This window comes from Episyrphus balteatus, chromosome 3 (assembly GCF_945859705.1).
Source record: "Episyrphus balteatus chromosome 3, idEpiBalt1.1, whole genome shotgun sequence".
Classification (NCBI taxonomy): domain Eukaryota; kingdom Metazoa; phylum Arthropoda; class Insecta; order Diptera; family Syrphidae; genus Episyrphus; species Episyrphus balteatus.
The window spans coordinates 109,713,500-109,737,804 of record NC_079136.1 but is presented as its reverse complement, the minus strand read 5'-3'; the positions used below and the strand labels follow the sequence as shown (position 1 = coordinate 109,737,804).

Below are 24,305 nucleotides of genomic sequence, written 5' to 3'. Positions count from 1 at the left end.
TTTGTTGCGACTTTTCAGTACAAAATTTGTTTTTTTGAATATCTTCTAAACGTAGTCTGGAAAAACGAGGATTTTCGGTTAAGAACTCGAGATAAACAAACGAGAGAAACTTGAGTTTAAAAAAAAGTAATTTTTGGGGATTTTATGTTACTTTGAACTTTTTAGCATAAATTTTGTTTTTTAAATATCTCCTAAACGTAAGGTGGACAAATAAATCATAAATCAACACATACCTATTTCAAATGATAAAAAACTTTACCCCTCTTGGGGCGCCATCTAGAAACAGTTTTTTCCACTTAGGAACTTTATTCAAAAATAACGAACGCCCTAATCTCGTATATAGAACTCGAAGAGGACAAACTATTGCAATTAGTTTTATACGTCGATCACTAAATTTGAGCGTTTTGGACGATTTTCCGTTTTTCAGAATTTTCTCTGAAAATGTTTTGAAAAGTGGACAAATAGCAATTTTTGGTGGAAAACATGGACAAAAAGTGGACAAATTTGGTTCAAAAAGTTTAGGGTCGCAGTTCTGGCTTCACGGAACTGATGTAGGTACTTATTTCAAACTCAGAACTTTGAAGATTTAGGGTGAGTTTTAATGATAGGTATATTGTCTTTTGACAATATATTCGAAAGCTAACTCAGAACTTGAATATCTTAAATGATATTGTTTTAATTTAAGGAACCTTATACCTTGAAATCTTTATTGATTCTTTTATAACATTTAATGTTAATAGGGATTATATGTATAGGTAATGTATTTTATGTTTGATTTAACATAAATAATAAACATAATGAATAATAATAATAAAGTATTCAAGTAAGTAGGTACTTACTTTCTAAGGAACTTATAAGTGATTTACTCAAAACGAACCCAAGACAAGAAATTGATAAGAGAATTTGTATAAGAAAACCTTCAATTAGTACATACATATTATACCTCCTTAATATTGAAACATTTAATCCCGTTATTGCATTCTAAATGAAATTCCTAAATGTCATGTTAACTTTAATTAGGGATATGTTTTTTTATAAATTGGCGTAGCATTCTAAAAACATACATATATAATGTATATCATCAAAACCTCATTAAAAAGTTGTGCGTCCCAATTTTTATTTTGTAAATGATCAATAAACCTTAACGCCTCTTTTATGTCGATTCTGACTACACAAATAGGTAACTACAGTTTTTTTCTGCTTCATCTTTACTTCTATTTACAAACCATTAAATCATTTTGAGGTTTATTGGAACTTCATTACCCAGATTTAATGTCAATTGAATACAAACAATACACACAAAAAAGGACTTGTAGGTATGTCTTGTCAAAAGGTTATTGTACGATTCAGTGTCCCTTATCGTCCTGAAACCATTCTTTGCTCCCTTCATTCTATTTTTTCAAGTCTACATGGAATATTTATTCTACGCTTACTGCTTTACATACCTTTCCTTTTAACTGGATTCTCCGGATCATCACCTGTGTCCACGCTCTTTGCCTGATGATACAGTTCTGAACTTTTTATTCTTTTCTTGCCTAAAAGAAAAAAAAAAGGATATAAAAGAGAAGTGAAAACGAGAAAATGAATTTGGATTTGAATTATAAAATCTACTAAAAGATGAGTGAGTAATGCAAATCGCATAACTGCCATTCATTTCTATGTGTCAACCGACCATCGTTTCTGGAACGAGAATGACCAAAGCCCCGATACGACACAGTAGTTAAGGATTTGAATACATTATTTGCGGTTTATTTTTTTATTATTTTTTTTTTGCGGAAGATCTGAATGTAGGATTAAATTTTTGTGGCAAAAGTAAAAAAGAAATAGAATTTATTATTTTAAAATTTCTCAGTCTGGGCTTTAGGATTTGTGACAATCGGTTCTTTTTCCCATCATAATTATTATAAATCTAAGTGCTTGACTCACCTTTATGTCTTCCTTCAAAGTTGTCCAAATAGTTGACTGCATTCGGAGGTATTCCTGTGGGGAAAAAATACAGTTATTTGAGAACTTGTGAGAATCTGAATAATTTTTAATTTCTATTCTTATAATCTAAAAATCTCCAGATTTTATGCGGGGACTCCCGTTGACCGTAACAGAATTAATTATATCAATATAATTAAGTAGTTAATTTCTTTTAGAAATATAAGGCAGTCACATTATACATATAAAATCCAGAATGACATTATATCCTGACTTTCACATGTCACAAGATGGTATGAATTGTGATCACAAAATCATTTAAAATGATTTCTTTGTTTTGAATTTAAAGCTATTTTTTAAAGATTATTATTATGTAATAGAATTGAAAAAGTTCAGCGAAACTTTTAGCCCAGTCGGGATGTACAAAAAATTAAGCTGAAATGGAAATAATTAGATCGTGCAATTTTTTTTCATAGGATGATAGAGGGGATCACTGGGAGCTTAAAACCAGTTTTTCGGGAAAATCGACCTTGTTAAGGCTTAAGCCGCCATCTTGGATTAAAGGTAAAACACGTTTTAGTGAATAACTCGGCCATTTTTGATTTTTGACAAAAATTATATTCGTAAAACTTGTAGAAAATTTTATTTTCTATAACTTTTAACTTAATAAATTTTTCTATATGACCTATATTTTTCGAGTTAATTTGAAAAAACTATACCCCTACTCAGCTTAAACTTTATACCCGTTTTGATTATAGATTTTAAGATCAACGCAATATGGGAGTGTTTTTATATGTTTTTGGGGATGATAAATCTAGCTGCAATGTTAGTTTTTGCAAATTCATGAAATTTTATAAACAAAAGGAACTATCTCAAAATCGGAAAGTGTCGTTTTAAACAAGATTAGTAAATATTATAATTGATGTCTAGCAAGACAAGCAAGTTTTTGAATTTTTCAAATCGGTTCATTAATGCCTGAGATATGACCAATTGTTTACACTCCGCTTCAACTGAATAAGCACACAAATTTTCAAAGGTATTTTGTTCATTTTTTCCTAAGATTAAGCTTTCTTGTAACATTTGATGATGTTTACAGTTAGCTTGCGATGTTGAGAAACCAAATCAGAAAGAATAATTCTCAAAGTACCGCTATTTTTTTTTCGTGTTCTCTTACAAAGCGTCCCATATGGAAAAATGCAGTTTTTTTTTGCGTCAACTGAATAGACACACGGTCTTTCAAGGTCAATATTTTCGTCGTTTATGAGAGTTGGGAGGTGTTTGGCATACCAAATCAAAGGTTGAAATGTTCTCAGTGAGATTTTGCCATTTAATTAAAATTAAAAAAAAAAAGTAGTAGATTAAAAGCTTTGAATATTGTCGACAGAGCTAAAATCAATTTGCTAACGGAACAAGTACTGACCGGGTCTGCTATAGCTACCAAAATTGATCGGAGTTTTAGTGTGTTGCCTATTCGTACCTCAAAAATAAAAGTTCGTACAGGAAAAATATGAATTAAGGTAAAAAACGGCAAAAATAGCAGTTAATCGACGAGAAATTTTGAGATCTGCCTCCAATTCATTTGACTCTGGGGCAAAAATCAAACAAAAAGCTGGTGTTTCTGCAAGTGTTTCAACACTCCGCAGAGTTATTAATAGCACGGATCATTTTAACCCATTAAAAGTCCAAAAGAAACCAACTTTAAACAAGCAACAAAAAGGTATTCGTTTAGAATTTTCTAGACTCCATATGAGCTGGAAAAATGAGTGACGCAAAGTGGTTTTTTTCATTTGAAAAAGGTCAATTTTGATGGCCCCGATGACTTCAATTGTGAATCCATCAAAATTGAACTTTTTTAAATGAGAAAAACCACTTTGCGTCACTCATTTTTCCAGCTCATATGGAGTCTAGAAAATTCTAAACGAATACCTTTTTGTTGCTTGTTTAAAGTTGGTTTCTTTTGGACTTTTAATGGGTTAAAATGATCCGTGCTATTAATAACTCTGCGGAGTGTTGAAACACTTGCAGAAACACCAGCTTTTTGTTTGATTTTTGCCCCAGAGTCAAATGAATTGGAGGCAGATCTCAAAATTTCTCGTCGATTAACTGCTATTTTTGCCGTTTTTTACCTTAATTCATATTTTTCCTGTACGAACTTTTATTTTTGAGGTACGAATAGGCAACACACTAAAACTCCGATCAATTTTGGTAGCTATAGCAGACCCGGTCAGTACTTGTTCCGTTAGCAAATTGATTTTAGCTCTGTCGACAATATTCAAAGCTTTTAATCTACTACTTTTTTTTTTTAATTTTAATTAAATGGCAAAATCTCACTGAGAACATTTCAACCTTTGATTTGGTATGCCAAACACCTCCCAACTCTCATAAACGACGAAAATATTGACCTTGAAAGACCGTGTGTCTATTCAGTTGACGCAAAAAAAAACTGCATTTTTCCATATGGGACGCTTTGTAAGAGAACACGAAAAAAAAATAGCGGTACTTTGAGAATTATTCTTTCTGATTTGGTTTCTCAACATCGCAAGCTAACTGTAAACATCATCAAATGTTACAAGAAAGCTTAATCTTAGGAAAAAATGAACAAAATACCTTTGAAAATTTGTGTGCTTATTCAGTTGAAGCGGAGTGTAAACAATTGGTCATATCTCAGGCATTAATGAACCGATTTGAAAAATTCAAAAACTTGCTTGTCTTGCTAGACATCAATTATAATATTTACTTGTTTAAAACGACACTTTCCGATTTTGAGATAGTTCCTTTTGTTTATAAAATTTCATGAATTTGCAAAAACTAACATTGCAGCTAGATTTAGATAGTTCCTTTTGTTTATAATATTTCATGAATTTGCAAAAACTAACATTGCAGCTAGATTTATCATCCCCAAAAACATATAAAAACACTCCCATATTGCGTTGATCTTAAAATCTATAATCAAAGCGGGTATAAAGTTTAAGCTGAGTAGGGGTATAGTTTTTTCAAATTAACTCGAAAAATATAGGTCATATAGAAAAATTTATTAAGTTAAAAGTTATAGAAAATAAAATTTTCTACAAGTTTTACGCATATAATTTTTGTCAAAAATCAAAAATGGCCGAGTTATTCACTAAAACGTGTTTTACCCTTAATCCAAGATGGCGGCTTAAGCACAAGGTCGATTTTCCCGAAAAACTGGTTTTATGCTCCCAGTGTTCCCCTCTATCATCCTATGAAAAAAAATTGCACGATCTAATTTTTTTTCATTTGAAATGTTTAATTCTACTGGGCTATTTACAAGATATTTAATTTACAAATTAAATTGGCAAATAGAAATGCCAACTTACAATACTAGATGCTTATTATTTGACATAAAAACTCTAGAAAGTCGTCGTACTTGCTTCTCTGTTATGTTTGTCAGAGATATTTTAACCTATCACATTAAATGTCCCCACTTATTAAATTTTATTCACCTTCGTGTTCCTCAAAGAAATGTCCGGGAATCAAATCTGTTTTATGAATATTTCCATAGAACAAATTATGGCCTAAACGAGTCAATTTCTCGTTGCATCAGGGAAACTAATGCTGTATGTTTAAGGACCGATATTTTTAGAAGTTGTTCAAGAGATACTTTCAAACTATATGTTTTAAGCATAATCAATTAGTAATTTAATAATTTGTTAATTACTTTTATGAAATTTTTTTTTACATAAATAATTGTTATTTATTTTTATAATTAAATTTTACTATTGTTGTTTTAGTTTTTAGTCTAAAAAGAGTACTATATCTCTGTTTGATGAATAAATAAATAAATGTTTAATTTCAATAGCTGATAGCGTAACGGGTACAATGGTTGGCACCCCTTAGCATTTTTTCACTTTAAATTGCGAATTACTCTAGCATTTAAAGAGTTATGAATATGTTTTATATGTCAAATTAAAGTTGAAAGAATTTCTGACTTGAATGTTATTAGAAAAAAATGTTTAAAAAACAAAGACTATTTTTAAAATATTAATATAGGAAAAGCTACCCAAAAGGTACAATCATTGGCACCCAGGTACAATTATTGGCACCCTCAAAATTGAAAGAAATACAAACGTTTTTCATGATAGTTTTTTATCAAAGTTAAGTTAAAAACAGTTAAATATAACAAAAAGTCTTCATTTAACGCAATGTAAATAAAATGTACGACTGGTCGTACGTACTGGCTCTTGCATTTCAAATTACATACCTTTATCTTAGATAAATTTTGGAAGTTAAATCTTTTTTTAAGTTTTTTAATTTAACTAAAAATTATGTCATTTTCGCAAAAAAAAGAAAAGTCATATTTCTGCTGTACAATTTTTTTGAGAAAAACTAAACACGATTTTTTGTTAAAATTTTTTAGAACATTACGTACGCCAAATTTAACGAAATCGTTGGAGCCGTTTTCGAAAAAAATTGCAATATCTCGAAAACTTTATATAGGAGATATCCGTTAAAAACGAGATATTAAAATAAAATAAAAATGGGTCTTGGAAATCACGTACACATCGTCTGTAACGAGTTTTTGGCAAATCTATCAATCTATTGGCAGTCTTTAAGGTACAATTATTGGCAAAGCACGCATTATTGGAACCCCCTGCCAATAATAAAACCACTACTTTATATGGGACCAGTTATTGACACCCCTTTTTAATTAATTTAAACATATTTTTTTTTTATAAAAAACAATTAAAAACATTTAATTTATTATATTGTTAAGCTAAAAAAAAATAAAACTTCATCAAAAAAATCAAAAAATAACACCGGCACACAAAAAAAAATGTCATGTACCAGGAACCAGACCTATCTATCCATATGATTTTGGGCACGCTGAATCCGAATTTCAAGTCCGTTTGGCCCGGTCACCCTCCAGTTTTGAAAAAAATGTAAAAAAGACCCCAAAAAAGGCAAAAAAAAATGTTTTTTTTTTTAGTTTTTTGCATTTTACTCTAAACTTGAGGGTGACAGGGCCAAACGGACTTGAAATTCGGATTGCCCAAAAACATATAGAAAGATATGTCTGGTTCCTGGTACATGACACTTTTTTTTTTGTGTGCCGTTGTAAACAAAAACGGACAGTTACCAAATTCAGTGTCCTTAGCAGGAACACTGCATTTTTTGCACTTTTTTCATGAACTTAGAACGGCTTTACTTTTTTACGAATTAACAGGAACTGAGAATGAAATAAACCTAAATAAAAATGCAGAATTGTAGAGAATTAATATAGCTTATGAAAAAAACATGATTTTTGTTCCTGGGCATAGTAGTTTTTGTAAAATGCTTTATTGCATGAAGGGTGCCAATAATTGGTACAAAAATCGCGGATGCCAACCATTGTACCCCTTACACTATCTACCGTAGTTTCTAAAGACGACTTTTGATGCTTACCCCTATAATTTCATTTTTTTTAAAGAAGCATTTTTAGAAAAAAGATTTTTAAAATCGTTAGAGTCGTTTTTCAAATTACTATTTTTTTTATAAACATTAAAAAAAAAAATTAAATAAAATTTGGATGTAATTTTAAAGAAAATACCAATCAACAGATAAAACCAAAAATTAAAAAAAAAATAAATGTCCGGTTTTCAAAATTTTGATCTTTCAATATTAAAGCTTCTTAAATTCATAAAAGATTATTAAAGAAATTAGAAACATTAAAATAGTACATAATGTACCTACATAAAATCAACAAATAAAAAAAACTATTACACTCATGAAACTTGGCAAAAAGTTTGCAAGGATAAAAAAGTCTATAAAAAAAGTTGGGTGGAAGGGTGTTTTTTCGCGGACAAGAGGGCCAGAAATATAGTGAAAAAATTGTTTGTGGAATCTCATCATATGACACATGTTTTTAATGTATTTTTTAATGCTGAATCTAATGACATAAAAATAAAGTCAATACGAATGCTCTAAGTAAGTTATAGCCGATTAAAAACAAAACAAGGTTGCTTATTTTTTTACTTCAACAGGTAAAATATAACCGAAACCCATGTAAAAAAAAACATGCTACAGTTATGAAATTCGGGATGAAGGTCTTAGATAAAGCAGGGACAAAGCATTCATAAAGTTCTTAAAAATATTTTTTGTGAAAGGGTATTTTTTTATGGGTTGAGTTGTGTGCGAAAAAGATATCATAACAGCTGACATACATACATACATTTTTTTTAAATTTTAAACTTGGTGAAAAAGTAATGCCTGTTATAAGAACTAAGAATCAACAGAGTTTACAAAAATATCTTGAGTGAAAGGGTGTTTTTTTAAGTTATGATAAAATTTGGAATTAGTACCACAAAAATTATGACAAAATTGTTACACCAATGAAAATTGGTGCAAATGTTTCATTTATACAAGAAACCAAAAATCTAAGTAGTGAAAGGATGTTTTTTTTGTTAAATCCGCGATAAGTCCGATAAAATCAATGGTATAAAAGTTACCCTTACGAAATTTATTAAAAATGTTGGCTTTTCCATGAGAATTACGAATAAAGTAAGACTATAGATTTTTTTCATGTAAAAGGGTATTTTTTTAGATGTAGAGAAAATATGGGTATATTTGAAAAAGTGGCTAATCCTTGAGTAATACTAGTGGTACCCTATTGAAATTCAACAATTATGTTACTTTGGAGAAAAAAAACAAGAATCTAAAGTGTCTATAAGATTATCATTGTTAAAAAAGGTTTTGGTTTTTTTTTTTGTGAAAACAAAAACGATGGGTCACCCTTATGAAATTTGTTGAAAAATATTGAATTTGGGATAGATTAAAGAGTTTTCATAAAGAAATTTAAATGAAAGGATGTTTTTTTTCGAACAGACAGTAATTGGTCTCAAAAAGCTAATGATTAATTTTTTTTTGTTTCGATGTAAGACGTTTTACACCGATCATTGGCTTTTTGTATTTTCCTGAAAGAAGGTAAATTCTGTAGATACTGTAACTTTTACATTCTACTAGAATTTATAGTATTTACTTTCACCTTTGACTTAAAGTACCTTAGTACTACCGTTTTATGCATATCATCCACTGAGATAAGTACTTACGGTATAACTTAATAGTTCCATCGGTATCGCCCAGTGAATTCTTCGCAACACATCTGTAAGATCCAAATTCTGACTGTGTCAATGGATAAATTTGAAGTTTCATCGAAACTTTGTAGTCTCCCATTTCGGTTGAATTCGATTGAAATTTTCCACCTGCAAAAGAATACATGAATTAAATGAATTAAACAAAAACATGACTAAACGAGTGTGTGTAAGAAGAAGGTACCCAACTTGCACCAGTTTCATAAATAATTACATTTAAATGTCACCACCTTGAAGTGTGATATGGTAATATAATCAGAACCACTCGAAACCAGCAAAAATGCATGAATGCAAAAAGCTCATACACAAAAGAGAAAAACAAAAAAGTTTTAATTTTTTTCCTCAGTGAATTCGAGCGACCCAGATTTACTTTTTTATAAGGAAACATTACGTACAGTGACGCTATTCCATTACTATCACGAATCTAGCTGTATGCTAATTGACCAACAACTACCTAATTCGAGTTGGCAGTGAGACAGTGCGAATGGGCAGGATACAGACTTGAACTCATATGCTAAGCTTCAGCTACAACAAAGGATTTCATGAGGACATACAAAAAACATATATGAAAATGAAAAACTATTAACTTTACCGGGATGAAAATGGTATAACATAATAAAGTTTTCCTTTTATAAATTTTTTAAGAGGAATTTTGTATCTCACGAGGATAACGTTAAATTAATGCGCAGTGATACTTGGTAATGCTTCGTAGCTACTGTCGAGGTTTGGGATTGGAAAAACGTTAAATATGTATAAAAAGTTAGTTTTAATTACGAATTACTGATCACATAAGCAGGACAAAGTTATAAATTTACAAGGATTCCCCCCAAAAGCGTTTTTATTTTTGTTCGAATAACTTTAACGTATGCATAAAGCTTCTAAAAGATTTTCTTATTGTCATTGAATTAATTTTGCATTTTGAAAGCATTTCCGTAAGATGCATTGTAGATGATTTCTGATTGTTGATTGGAGAAAATAGTCTTTTTGGAATATACAAAAAAACCATGTTTATTTAACACCTATAGAGCTATCTGAGGAGACATTCAAAAAGCAGTCAGTCATAAAAAGTTCAAAACTTGTTACAACGACAATTTATTAAATAAAGTTTCCTTAAAAACAAAATTATTACCTATTAAGTCTGCTGTGAGAGGAGGTGCAGATCGCACTAACACCACGTTTTTGACCGATTTTAGCGGCAAAGTGAAGGAAATTGCAGCTAGTTTTTAAATTATTTTTTTTCTCTGCTCTTGATTTGGGTCTCACTTGTCTTATTTTTGTATTCAATCACTAGTTTACGATATTTTAAAAATATTCTCATCCAAATTTAGCAAATTTTCAAATATCTTTCGCGATTTTGCATAGTGCAAGTGCATTTTCAATGTTGCCTGCTATTTATGCATTTTCTGTGGTGCCTATTGGTAGCTCGTAGCCCATATATTGGTTATAATGTGCAAATAATGTCAAAGTTTAATACTGCTTTACTAAAATTAGTTTAGTCCATGATTTTCCATCATTTTTATCTAATTTAAGAGCTTGTTTCTATTCAAGTGACGCAAAAAAAACACTGTTTTTTGTGAAGTAATGCGAAAAACGCAACTATGTATAGTAGCTATACGGTTTCTGTTTTTTGTTTTTTGTTTTTACAACATTGTTTGTTAAAAGTTCCTCTTTGAAAATGCAAAACCAAAAATCTACTAAGTTACCTCACCAAAGCGCCAATCGCTATTTTCTAAAAAAAAAAATGTTGTTTCTATTCAAGTGAAGCGCAGTGTACCTATTCATGTATGAATAGTTTAAAAACTAGAGCTGCTAGAAAAAAAGGGCAGTGTTATACTAGAATAATTGAATAAGGAAGAATCTAGTTATCAAGGGTTTTGTTGTCGAAACAAAAAATATACTTTTCTGATTGTTTTCGGTATGCTGAACTCGATCCGAAGTCAGCTCCCGTTTTTGAAATAATTCAGTTAGAAAATATATAAAAAAAAGATATTTTTATTATTTCGGATGTTATTCTTACATATCTTCTTTCGATACATGTTTAAATCTTTCGATATATGGTTTTTTGCCCGAGATATTTTAAGATATCTTCACTTCCCTTCATTGAAGTGTGTACCATCTTTAGAGGATACCGACAAAAATATCTTGGAAACGTCACACTAGATCGGCCAACATTTCTCAACATTTTGGATTTTGCTACCCAAAACTCTACAAAATTTTAAAGAGTCGCTTAAATATCGTAGTTTCGTAGTCTCGTAATAAACAATTTAGTTAAGACTTTCTTAGCTTTGCTTCAATATAATTATATAGTTAGTTTTTTTTTAACCTGACAGAAAACATAAAAACAAGTTATTGGGCACTTTCAGGAAATATTAGGGGCTAAATATTTAGGCAACGTCATTTTCTCAACGAAAATTTAAGAAAATTGACTAAATTAGTTTGGATACACCATTATTGTCAAACTTCGAAATTTACTTGAACATTTTACAGATTGTATGGGGCAAATACTAACTTTCACTTCATTTTAATAAAAAAGTAATATAAATTATAACCGATAATGCACTTTTTACTCGTTTTTCACACAAATGGATTTAATTCTGTTGTAATTAAAAGCAATCATCTGTCAACTTGACAAAAAAAACTTTCCTAAATGTTTAGGGAAAATTTTCTTGCCTAACTTTCCAGTCAGCTTTTTAATAGAATTACCTAAATTGGAATGATTTTTTTTGACAGCTGACCAATCAGAGACCGAGAAATTACCTAAATATTTAGTCCCTAACGTTTCTGAACCTGCCCATTGTCAAGCTTTATTTTGAATACTAGCTAAATCATTTTTTTATTTTTATTTTTATTTAGATATTTAAAGTGCTTTTACTTTATCATTTGCTCAGTCATCTTTGGTGATAAAGAGTTAATTTTTTTAGTTAAAAATGTTAATCATAATACAAACTTTTTTCGTATTAATAACAAAACTTTAATACAATTAAATAACAATATTATAAGGAACTGGAATTGGAGCTAAGATATTCAATACCTATAGCAAAATATAAGAAAATATACATTTTAGTGAATAACACCGCTACTAAGAATGATCAGTGATGAGAAATTGAGATTAAGCATATTAAAATATAGGTACCTCTATCGATAAATGAATGATAAAAACCGACTCTGCTAGGAATTTCAAATGACGCTTTGACTGGAGTAATACTCTTTCTAAATATGTTGGAGACTGACGAAAGTTCGTATGAATGATTTATTTTATTGTTTGTATTATAAAAGTGACACCTTAATTGCAGCCCTAGCCCCTGGGAGGCTGCGTCGAAAATAGCCTGAGTTGGTCCCTTTTAATTAGGGCGTTCGTTATTTAGGTTTTTTTCGGGAATCAAGTTCCTAAGTTTAAAAAGCTTTTGGTTTTCCACCTATTTTTATTGCCTGGGTAGAATTTTATCTTAACCAAAGATCCTATCAGGTCAAATTTAGAAACTGTCTTTCAGATCTTTTCATAGCCAACTCTGAAGTCCCTCAGGGAAGTCACCTAGGCCCATTTTTATTAATTTTATCTATAAACGACGTAATCTCGTGCATAACTTTAAGTGATATTCTCATATTTGCTATTGATATGTATGAAGGTTTTCAAGAAATAAAGTCTGACAATGACCGTATTCTTCTACAAAGCGATATTAACAGTTTTAATGTTTGGTGTGGTAAAAATGGCCTTTCACTTAACCCAGCTAAATGCCAAACAATTACATTCTCGAGAAAACGAGTCATTAATATTTTTGATTACTATACATCTTGCAACATAATCTATCACGGTGGTCTTAAAAACGCGGCAGGTTTTATAAAAATGGATCCCAAAAGTAATGATGCAGATTTGTTCGAAATGATCTCAGGATTCCAAATTTGTAAGTTTCAAAATCGTACCTGATCCCTTTTTTGAGTTACAGGCATTATACATATATATACATTTGACTTGCAATGGAAAAAAAATTAAACAAAAAACAAAAGCACATTATAATGTCCTATACCTTTTTGGAAAGCTAAAATATACTTCTTTAATTTGATGTTCATTTGAAGTTGATTGAGTAAATAGTTTTTGAGAAATTTAATTTTAAAGTTATTATTTTAGAAAAAAATAATTTTTTTTCTTTTAGTTTATTTTACTCTATTGTTTTTAATAAAGGGTAAAATTTTTTTACACAAATCAATGCTCTCATTGATTTTAAGTCAAAAACGCATGTTTAAAAGTATCTTAGTTTTTGAGATTTAAGAAAAATGTATCTTTTCTCCAATTTTTTTTTTAGCTTTTTTTAAATTTTTTTTTTTCAAATAAAAAAAATTAGCCTCAAATTAAATGGAAAAAAGGTCACTGTAACACGCTGCTGATCAGGACGTCTTCTTTTTTTTAAATTAACGCGAAAAGTCAACGTATATTCATGAAAAATGGCTCACGATGAAAATCGAGAAGAGGTTTTGTGGTCCCTGAGGACCTTAGCTGTGCTGAAATCTATGTAATATGTGATATTTTTCTGTTATACGTAACATTATAACTCTTACATTTCAAAAATAGTCCTGAAATATTCAGAACGTAATAAAAATAACTTTAAAATATATAAAAATTAAAAAAAAAATACAAAACTCTGAAAATGGCAAAAAAAAACACCAAAAATTAACAAAAAATCTCAAAAAAGGTGCCAAAATACCACTTCGTTCTTGGGGTTGATTCTGAGTCACACTTAGTGTGATTAGAACTTACAAATCTGTTGATTAAATAACCATTATACACATTTTTCCTTAGGAACAAATGAACCAATATAATAAAAGTGCCTATCTTTTCTTTCCATTATTGAAAAACTAGAATAGTTTCTTGCATCTATTTTTAAGGATTTGACTACGAACTAAATAGAACATTCAATTTTGAAAAAAACTTGTACCTTGCAATTCAAAGGTAAAAAAAAATTAACATAAATACAAAAATTATTATTTTTTTTTAATTTTGAGTTTGAAATTAAATTTCTCAAAAACTATTTACTCAATCAACTTCAAATAAACATCAAATTAAAGGAGTATATTTTAGCTTTCCAAAAAGGTATAGGACATTATAATGTGCTTTTGTTTTTTGTTAAATTTTTTTTTTCCATTGCAAGTCAAATGTATATGTAAAACCTGCTAATTGGGACACTCTATAATCGGACCACCTCCTATTCGGACCGCACTTAATGCTTTCCCTGCTATTTGTCATACAAATATCCCTCTACAATCGGGACAACTGCTAATCGGACCATGGACCACCTTTATAGCATTCTTTGCTTATTGTTTTACCTGTTTAATTGGACCAAAAGTCAAAAATATGAAACATGTGTGTTCAATGTTCTTATACATATGCATCCCATTTTTTTTTTTCTTGGCCAATTTTGCAAAGTTACATTTGTTATAGGCGGGGATTACTCAAAATGTTTAATTTTATTTTTCGTTTCTTGGCAAAGGAAACAATTTGACAGTGCAATAGAGTTTTTGAAGTTGATTGTTTTGTGAAATTGATTTGAAAAAGAATGTTAAAGTTAAAAGCTTTTTGAAAATTGTTGGTACCTATATTTGTTGTCATTTTTACGTGGGTTAGAAAATTTCAAAAAAAAATGTTTAAAAAATTAAAAAAAAAATTTTTTTGTAATTTTTTTCTCTTGAAAAGTTTAAGAGAAAAAAATTTTATTTTTTGAATTTTTTTTTTTTTTAAATTTTATTTTTTGTTTTAAATTTAAGCTTTTTCTGGAGCAAAAATGTTTAAAAAGCTAGGAAAAACAATTTTTTTTCTCATTAAAAAATGAGAAAAAAATTGAGCTTTTCAGAGCAAAAAACGTGATCCTTTAATTTTTTCAAAAATTCGATCGAGTGAAACAAAAAAACGGCTGGCTGGATTAATTTGATTTTTTGTAGGATTTTTGTGCCCATATTTACCTAACTGTAAAAGGCACACTTAACATTAGTGGCTCCCTCAATATTTTCGATCTAGCGCTCGATTTTCCAAAAAACCACCAAAAGCCCTTTTTTTGTTGCATTTTCAAATTCATGTGACAATAAGAAAAAAAAAATTTTTCGGAAAAGCAATAGCTAGTCGTTAAGTAAAATTCATTGAAGTTCTTGAAACCCACCTTTAACTTTCTGTGCGATCATTGGTTGCTGAGATATCGATAATCAAAGACAAAAGGGTCCTTTTCCATTTGAAGACCGATATCTCGGCGAGAAGTGGACGTATCGAGGTTTTCAAAAAACCAAATTAAAGCTAAATGAAGAAAGTATCCGATCCTTATAGTGGTTAAGCTAAAAACGCTCGTAGACCAAAAAAAAAACTAAAAAAATTTTGAAAATTTTTTTTGTTGCACCGCAGAGGTTAAAAAATTTTAAAGTTCTAATCCAAAAACTAGACACTTGGAAATACAATTTCCTTCTTTATCGATTTCTTGTACGACCATTTCTTTCGAAGTTACGGCCTGTTGAAAATTGACCAAAAATTTGGAATTTTTTTTTTTTGATCCCTTAATTTTTTCCAGTAGTGTATGAATGAGAGAAAATTTTTTCTAAATGGACCGGTCCGATTAAAAAGGAACCTCTATAAGTGGACCACCTCCTAATCGGACCACTTTTCTTCGGTCCCAAGGGTGGTCCAATTAAACAGGTTTTACTGTATATGTATAATGCCTGTAACTCAAAAAAGGGATCAGGTACGATTTTGAAACTTACAAATTTGGAATCCTGAGATCATTTCGAACAAATCTGCATCATTACTTTTGGGATCCATTTTTAATAAAACCTGCCACGTTTTCAAGACCACCGTGCTATGTGGAGTATTTAGCTTCAAGGCTTGGGTGCCCAATTTAGTTCAAATTTAGGATTTGCTGAACACATAAATTTTATAGTAAATAAAGCGAGCTCAATGCTTGGTTTTATTAAACGTTGGGCAAAGGAATTTGATGATCCATTTGTAACTCTATCTTTGTACAACTGCTACGTTCGACCCCATCTTCAGTACGCTTCTCAAGTATGGAGTCGTTTTTACGAAGTTCATAAAAACCGAATCGAATCTATTCAACACAATTTTGTACGCTTCGCTCTAAAAAGTCTTCCTTGGACCGATCTTTTCAACTTGCCACCCTATGAACAACACATTCAACTTCTTCAGATGCAAACTTTAGCACAGAAACGTGTAAATAATGATTTTTATTACTTCCCAAATTGACGCCCCTCATTTATTAGCTTGTATTGGTATAAATTATCCGGGTGGATCTCACCTCCTACGAAGATTTGAACCTTTGCATATCGACTTTCATAGAACAATCTATGGTATTAATGAGCCTCTTAGTCGCATGAGTTAACTTTTTAACTTGAATCATTCATCCTTAGACTTTAATTTGACGTTTAAAAACATTGTTTCGAACCAGTGCTCCACAATCGTAACTGTTAATCAATGTTTTAAATAAATTATATATGTTGGATTTTCTGTACTTATAATTTTATAACTTGTAAATTTGTTCGTAATTATTTTGTTTTATATTGTGCATGTGGGAGGTTGTATTTTTTGTTTTCTAAGTTCACTACATCAAAAAATCTGAAGTGAAAAAAAAGTGGAAAAACTGTTTCTAAATACCTAATAAAAAAAAATCGCATTATTTTTTCAGATTTTTATTTTGACGCTAGATGACGTCTCAAGAGGGTTAAAGTTTTTTCTCATTTGAAATAGGTATATGGTTGACTTATACCATTTTTTTAGGTATAGCCTAAATGTGAAAATTTTTGATGAGGTTCTATTCTATATTAAACACCCTTTTCAGAAAGGTATAAACCATTTTTCTAGGACTAGGGGTTTAGTCAGGACATCAGGTCCGTAGCCAGAATTGAATTTAAGGTAGGGCAACGGTCTTATCAGGTAAAGCATTGATAAAATCTTTTAAATTGTATTTTTACCGACTTCCAAAAAGGAGGAGGTATTCAATTCGTCTGTATTTTTTTTTTTTTTTTTTTTTTTTATGTTTGTTACCTCATAACTTTGGACTGAGTGAACCAATTTTGATTTCGTTCACTTTTAGTCATAGGAACTATTTTTAAAACCATAAAACCCAGTTTTGATCCATGGAAGTCGGTTTTGTTTTTTTGTTTGTTTTTGCTAAAAATGATTATTCTCAGTCATGTTCCTGAAATGGCCTAAATACCTTATTCTACACCCAAGTCAGTTGAAAATTGACAAAGCTAGGATTTTTGCAATTGCTGAACGGAGGTCGAAAAAAATTAGGAGTATTTACGATCCGGTGCAAGAAAAAAGTGTTAAATTGGTAAATTTTATTTTTAATCTACTACAACTACAAATAAGACAAATTTTTATGTTTTATAGGTAGGTATATATAACAAAAGTACCTACTTACAAAAGTGTAAAAAAAAAATGTATTCTGTACGTATATTTGGTTGTTTTAGTGTAAGAAAATGTTACACTTTGGCAACGATACGAGACATCGAATCGGGAATACCCCTATTGTTTTTGTTTGCCCCAAATCCAAATTTCGGGGGTATATTGAAAAAAGAAAGTATTCCTCTTTACTATGTTCGACAATACGTACTAAATTTTGACGAAAGTAGTCTTTAAATGTAATATGTAAGTTTTTGTCAAACAGCGTAATCTTTGACAAGTAGTGAAATCTAATTTATTTCATTGTTTTTCTTGAAATCCCAATTGAGCACAATATACAATCAAATTTAATTTTTTTTTGTAAAAAATCTGCATTTGGTTTTCGGTTCTATCTTCGAGTTTTTTTTCATACCTAGTGAAATTATGCGTTATTATTATAACAAATAAATCGCGCGATTTTGTCAGCTATTCTTTTACTTACTAATGCTTTTCAATGTAAAAATCTTGCTGCAAACCATCAGCGAGTTCATAATAAGCGGTACTTTGACAATTCTGGGTCCTTGATAAGCGATATTTCACAAAAGATTTTTGAAAGACAATTCAGTTTAGCATTTTCATGTAAATTATGAAAATGAAATAAGGCCCCCCAAAATTAGTGTTGGGGTCCTATTTCATTGGGGCCTTATTTTAAACTGAAATTATGCCTCAAAAACAAAATTAAATAAGGCTCCAAAAATGAAATAACACCTCAATATTTGTTGTTTTGTGTGTATTTTTTGGGGCCTTATTTCATTTTATTTATTGCGGCCTTATTTCCTGGGGCCGCTAAACTAGAATTCGAAGTCAAAATATTTAGGTACTTTTTTCGTTTTTGAATTATGAACGCTGTGCTTGAAAACGCTTAAATCTTTCCGATATTTGTTTTAATGTCTGAGATATCTTCAGTTGTTTGGCGTACTATAGGTAATATCAAAAAAGAGAAATATAACGCTTCTTTTATAAGTAGGATATTTTTAAAATAAGGGCATTTTTGAAGGTAGAACGTTTTCATAAATAAGGCGTTTTTGAAGGTAGTGCATTTTTGAGGCAGGAAATTAAAGCTGGAGCAATTTTGAAGCTACGGCATCTTTATAAGTTGGGCATTTTCAAAGCTAGAGCTTTTTTGAAGGTAGGACATTTTTATAAGGGCAGCCTTTTTGAAGTCGGGACATTTTAAAACCTAGAGCATTTTTGAAAGTAGGACATTTTCATAACTAGGGAATGTTTAAAGGTAGGGCATTTTTAAGGCAGGCAATTATTGAAGGTACGGCATTTTTATAAGAAGACCATTTTGAAGGTACCTAATCTCTTTCTGATTTTTTAAGATAGGGCATTTTAAATTTAAGGCATGCTATTGCCCCTCAATGCCCCCCCCCCCCCCTGACTACGGGTCTGCAGGACATGCATGTCATTTTGGGTTTATTAAATTAAGCATGTTTTATTAAAACAAGCATATGAGTAGCATGAAAAATAAAATAAAATCCAAAAAAAGATATGCATGTTCTGAATAAAACCCTAGTCCTAGAAAAATGGTTTATACCTTTCTGAAAAGGGTGTTTAATATAGAATAGAACCTCATCAAAATATTTTAGGCTATATCTAAAAAAATGGCCTTATAAGTCAACATATACCTATTTCAAATGAGAAAAAATTTTAACCCTCTTGGGCGCCATCTAGCGTCAAAATAAAAATCTGAAAAAATTAGGGGATTTTTGTTTTATTATTTAAAAACAGTTTTTCCACTTCGGAACTTGATTCAATAATAACGAACGCCCTAATACATATATTTAGCTCAGATGACTACACAATATTTTAGACCCTGGGGAGGGGCTTTGGGGGATAATACAACCCAAGTCAAGTGTCATAATTTTTAACTTAATTTAATTTATTAAATTTTTTGTATCTAACATTAAGTTTTATTTAATTTTTTTGTCTGTGTTTTATTTAATTTTATTCTATTTTGTTTTTCTTCATTTCATTATCTTGTCAAATTAATTAATTTAAATAAAACAAATGTAACTTGCTTTTGTGTACCAAACTGATTCTCTTTTTATTTATGCTACAAGAAAAACCACCCTATGAACATTTACATTCCAGTTCGAGTAAATTCGATGACATTGATCATGAACATTTTGTTCACGATCATTTTACTCGATTTTACTCGAACAGAAAAATGATCGTTTGAATTCGTTTCAAATGAAGGATTACTTACCAGGGATGGGACTTTGCTGCAATTGCAGTAGATCTACTGCATTTTTTCAAGAAACAAATTTACTGCCTTTAAATAAAATCTACTGCACATTTTGTTTTAAAATAAATCAGCGAGTTTCATGGGAACAAGATTTCACCCGAAAAAATTCAATTTTTCAATTTTACTTTTATCCTATTATAAGTTCCGTGCGGAAAATTGTTCACGTTCAGAAAACTCCCCGTATTCAAGTAATGAGTGAGGTAGTCGACAGGTCTTTTCTAACTAAACTTTTAGTGCGCACAAGGAACTAGTTTTGCCGAAAATGTAAATTCCATTCGGGGGAAAATTACAACAGTTTTTTTAAATTCTATGCGAACAAAAATGTTTTGGGTTGAAAATTTTCACGTGAATCTCATGTAAAAATGTAATGAACATATTATTTTTGTTTGGTCTTATTTCTGAATGCAGTCAATGCATACATTTTTGTTTTGTTCTGTTTTTGTTATTTTTTTTAAAGAAATGAATTTTTATTTTTTTTTTATTTTGTATGAAATTGTATACAAATATAAAAATCTACTGCGATAAAAATGAATCTACTGCGTTATTTGTTCAAATCTACTTTGACATTTTTTTTCAAAAAGTCCCGTCTCTGTTAGTTACGAGTTATCATACTAGCAAACAGGAAATCTCGAACATATTTGAGTTGTGTTGATTCTGTTTGTTCGAGATCGTTTTTTTCGAGTAAGTACTCGATGTTCATAAACAATACTCGACTCGTTTGGTTCTCTGTAGGTAAGGTACCTATAGTTTAAAAAACTAAAAATACAAACTTATTTTGAACGCCTCAAATATTAATTTATGAATATGTAGTTTCAAAAAATTCTTCAATTTTCAGTTTGTATCTTTTATGCATTTTTGCAAACCGAGGGGTGGAGTGGAGACTATAGATTTCATTCGGTTGCTGCGAACGCGTTGAATATTTCATACTTTTAATAGGGATTAATCGTAATAACTGTTATAAATTGGCACGTTGCTAGCCCAGTCATAAAAAAAAAAATAAAACGTAATCGTTTGTACAAAATTTCTAGCAATAACAACAACAGCAGATAAAATCACTTGATAACAATGATTCAGTTATCATATTAAATCAACCCCTATAAGTCAAGCGTGTGATTTTAATTCAACCCTTAACCGGTTGCTCACATTTGCTTTCGACCTACAAGGTATGGAGTGTGTGTGTGTGGGAGGGTGAATTGAGTAGTACATAGTACATATCTCTGAGATTGTTTCCATTTCATGGATGAAAAGGTGCGAATGGAATGGATATGTTCATTGGTTTCGGCTCAAAATCAGGAGTGGGGTAACCATAAAAGCATTGGTGTCTAGCTACATATATCAGCTTGAGGGTGTTGGTCTGGTGGACTGGTCGATGTCTGCCGACCAAATTATAAGGACGGCATGCCGCTGTTCTTCTTTTTTTTTTGAGATGATCAAATGGGAGTGTGAAGTAATTTGCCATAACGAATTCCGGCAGTTGGGGTAAGGTAGGGTTGCCAGCCGTCCGGGTTTTCCCGGACATGTACTCTTTTTTGGCTGTGTGGGGGACGTTCGGGATAGTTTCTATCAATTGTCCGGGATTGTACTCTTTTCTAGCCTTTAAGTACTTGTATGCTACTCTTAATTCATTTAGCCCTAATTTTTCAATCGTCAGTTAGACTATCATAAGAATAAATGTCAATATAAAAAAAAAAACTTTTATTCCTAGGAATAAGCTCTGAGGTTTATCTGACTATTGAAAAATTGGCAATTATTATTCAAAAAACGAATCGAGTTCATTAAAAGCGAGGCGTTTTTATTTTGGTTTATTATCTGCTCAATTCTGTTTTGTATTCTGTTCCAATATAATCAAAACTCAAAAATATACAATATGGCAAAATTTTAAACGATTAAGGAAAAAATCTAAAGCCACTTAAGTAAGTTGCTAAGTCAAAAAGACCATTTCTTTACTTAGTAACTTACTAAAAATTTTATTTGCATTTAACTAAATCGTTTAAAATTTTGCGCAATTGGTTTTCAATGGAATTTTAAAATTTTTTTAACTGGAATTGCATTGCTACTTTTGCAGTATTATAGCTCAAATGTTTATTATAATACTATACCGAGAAGGCCAAACTTTGTCTCAGAGTTTTTTATTTATTTTTTTATTTGTGAAAAAATAAGAAAAAAATGCTACGGGAACAAGGGTTAAAAATGTTATTTTTAAGGCTTAACTACATTGGCCAAAAAGTGAAAAAGTGCAAAAGTGAAAATTTTCAAACGCATTTTTGTATAGGTACTCTTTTTCACAAAACAATTGCGCTAGCCAAAAAAAATATATTTTCACTTTTGTACTTTTTCAAAAATTGGTGTATGTAGTTAAGCCTTTAGTTAAATTTTAATAGGATTGTTCGGTTATTTTTTTTATAAAATAATGCATTTTTTTTTTGTCCTAGTTTTGTACTCTTTTTTTTGTCCTTATTTGTCCGGGAAAGTCCGGGATTTTGCATCTCGATTACTAGTTTCGTCAAAATATATCTGGCAACCCTAGGGTAAGGACGGCATACAAAAAAAAAAAAAATAAAACCCTTCATTACAATATGTTTTTTGTTTTTTTTTTTTTGGTTGGTTGACTGGTGAGTGTCAGGGTTACCCAAGGCAGTTTTATAAAAGAAGAATGAAAGGTTTAACATTAGCATGAAGCTACATTAAACAAATATTATTGCCTTATTGGAAAAACTTGTTGTCCATGAAATTACCTATAAAAGAAGCTTTGCTGAAGAAAATGCATACTCTAGTGGTATCAATTTATTTCAGAAATTCATGGCAATATAAAAAACTAAAATTAAACAAAAATCGATTGCATCAATGACTTATTAAAGTCGATTGTTGTGATTTGATTGCTGTGATCTAATTTTTCTAGTTAGTGTTGCATTATATGTAAATGTTTGTACCTATGTACACTTAAGAAACAGACGAATGTTTCATCTTCTCTTAAATTTCCATTGCATATAGAGCATTGAGTGTTTCTGACAGAAAATGCATACTGTAAATATTGAAATAAAATTTTCTTTTCTAACGCTTAAAGTAATGCCTTAGATTTAAATTCCTATTAATAGGGTAATTTGTATAATAATATTTCTTTTTATTGCAATGTCGGCTATTATCAATTATTAAATTATATTATATAAACGAAAAGTCATAAACTGCAATTTGGTCGTTGGTCCTTGGTACGTAAAAACGTACGTTTTTTATAAAAAAAATTTAAGATTCCTGATTCAAAATGTTTGGGCTGGTTGAACTATGATTTTTTGTTATACACTCCTCGCCACTTGAATATTACACCCTTTTTGTTTTTAATAAAGTGGATATAACTCCAGTCTCTTAATAGTTAGCTGTTCAATATTTTACTATTTTGTGTGTCTCCTTATGCACTCTCTCTGTGAGCAAGATCATTCATTTTCAATGCCCCGTTAGTTAAATTTTGCAATTTTTTGCGGAACAACTGTGAAACAATTGCCCCTATTTTTGTTCACTTGAATAGGACACCCCCTTTTTAATTGGTTTTCGGGTGCAAATCAAAGAAGGTGGAAATGCAAAAATGTTTTACAATGTCTTTTAGTAATTTTTAGCTAATTTCAAATTATTGGCAGAGGAAGAAATAGCGAAAATCTAGAGTGTCACCCGATTTTTCACCAAAAAGGTAAAAAAACGCATCAAAGCCGAAAACTTTTTTCATTTTTTTTTTACGAAACGAGTCCAACTGTCAAAAAAATATGAAAGGCTTAACAATGAGTGCCGTTACTGCAGCTGACAGAAGAGCGATTCAACGAAAAGAACGAAAAAGTGGTTAAAAAGCAAGTATATCCGTAGACTTGAGGCGATTGCAGCTTAAGAAAAAACCATGGGTTAACACCTGCAGTAAAGAACAACGCCTTAGTTTCGGTCTGTTTTATGACATGAAGTAAAGCATGTTTTCTCCAATGAGAAAAAAAATTAATTTGGGGGTCCAGTTGGCTTTAAATTTTTTGTTTCATATTTTGCGAAGGAAGGACTATCCATTATTTCATAAAAATAATACTGGAGGCCAACGGGGCCCTCTAAATTAATTTTTTTTCGCATTGGACAAAACATGCTTTACTTCATGTCATAAAACAGACCGAAACTAAGGCGTTGTTCTTTACTGCAGGTGTTAACCCATGGTTTTTTCATAAGCCGCAATAGCCTCAAGTCTTTGGCCTTCGAAATCACTCGCTTCACTACGGATGCACTTGCTTTTTAACCACTTTTTCGTTCTTTTCGGCGGCAAAGTCATGTAAATTTTATGCGAGTCGTTGAATCGCTTTTCTGTCAGCTGCAGTAGCGGCACTCATTGTTAAGCCTTTCATATTTTTTTGACAGTTGGACTCGTTTCGTAAAAAAAAATGAAAAAAGTTTTCGGCTTTGATGCGTTTTTTTACCTTTTTGGTGAAAAATCGGGTGACACTCTAGATTTTCGCTATTTCTTCCTCTGCCAATAATTTCGCGTGACCCATTTAAATTGAAATTAGCTAAAAATTACTAAAAGACATTGTAAAACATTTTTGCATTTCCACCTTCTTTGATTTGCACCCGAAAACCAATTAAAAAGGGGGTG

General features: G+C 30.6%; 1 protein-coding gene across 1 annotated transcript in view; it reads right to left on the bottom strand.

The window, feature by feature from the left end:
* The window catches only part of LOC129916396 (neurotrimin), a 92,421-nt gene that overhangs the window by 5,408 nt on the left and 62,708 nt on the right, over positions 1-24,305 (bottom strand). The window contains exons 8-10 of the mRNA XM_055996300.1: positions 8,970-9,122; positions 1,927-1,980; positions 1,446-1,535 (exon numbers count right to left, since the gene is read on the bottom strand). Coding sequence (XP_055852275.1) covers positions 1,446-1,535; positions 1,927-1,980; positions 8,970-9,122 — 297 coding nt within the window. The remainder of the gene's footprint in view (positions 1-1,445; positions 1,536-1,926; positions 1,981-8,969; positions 9,123-24,305) is intronic.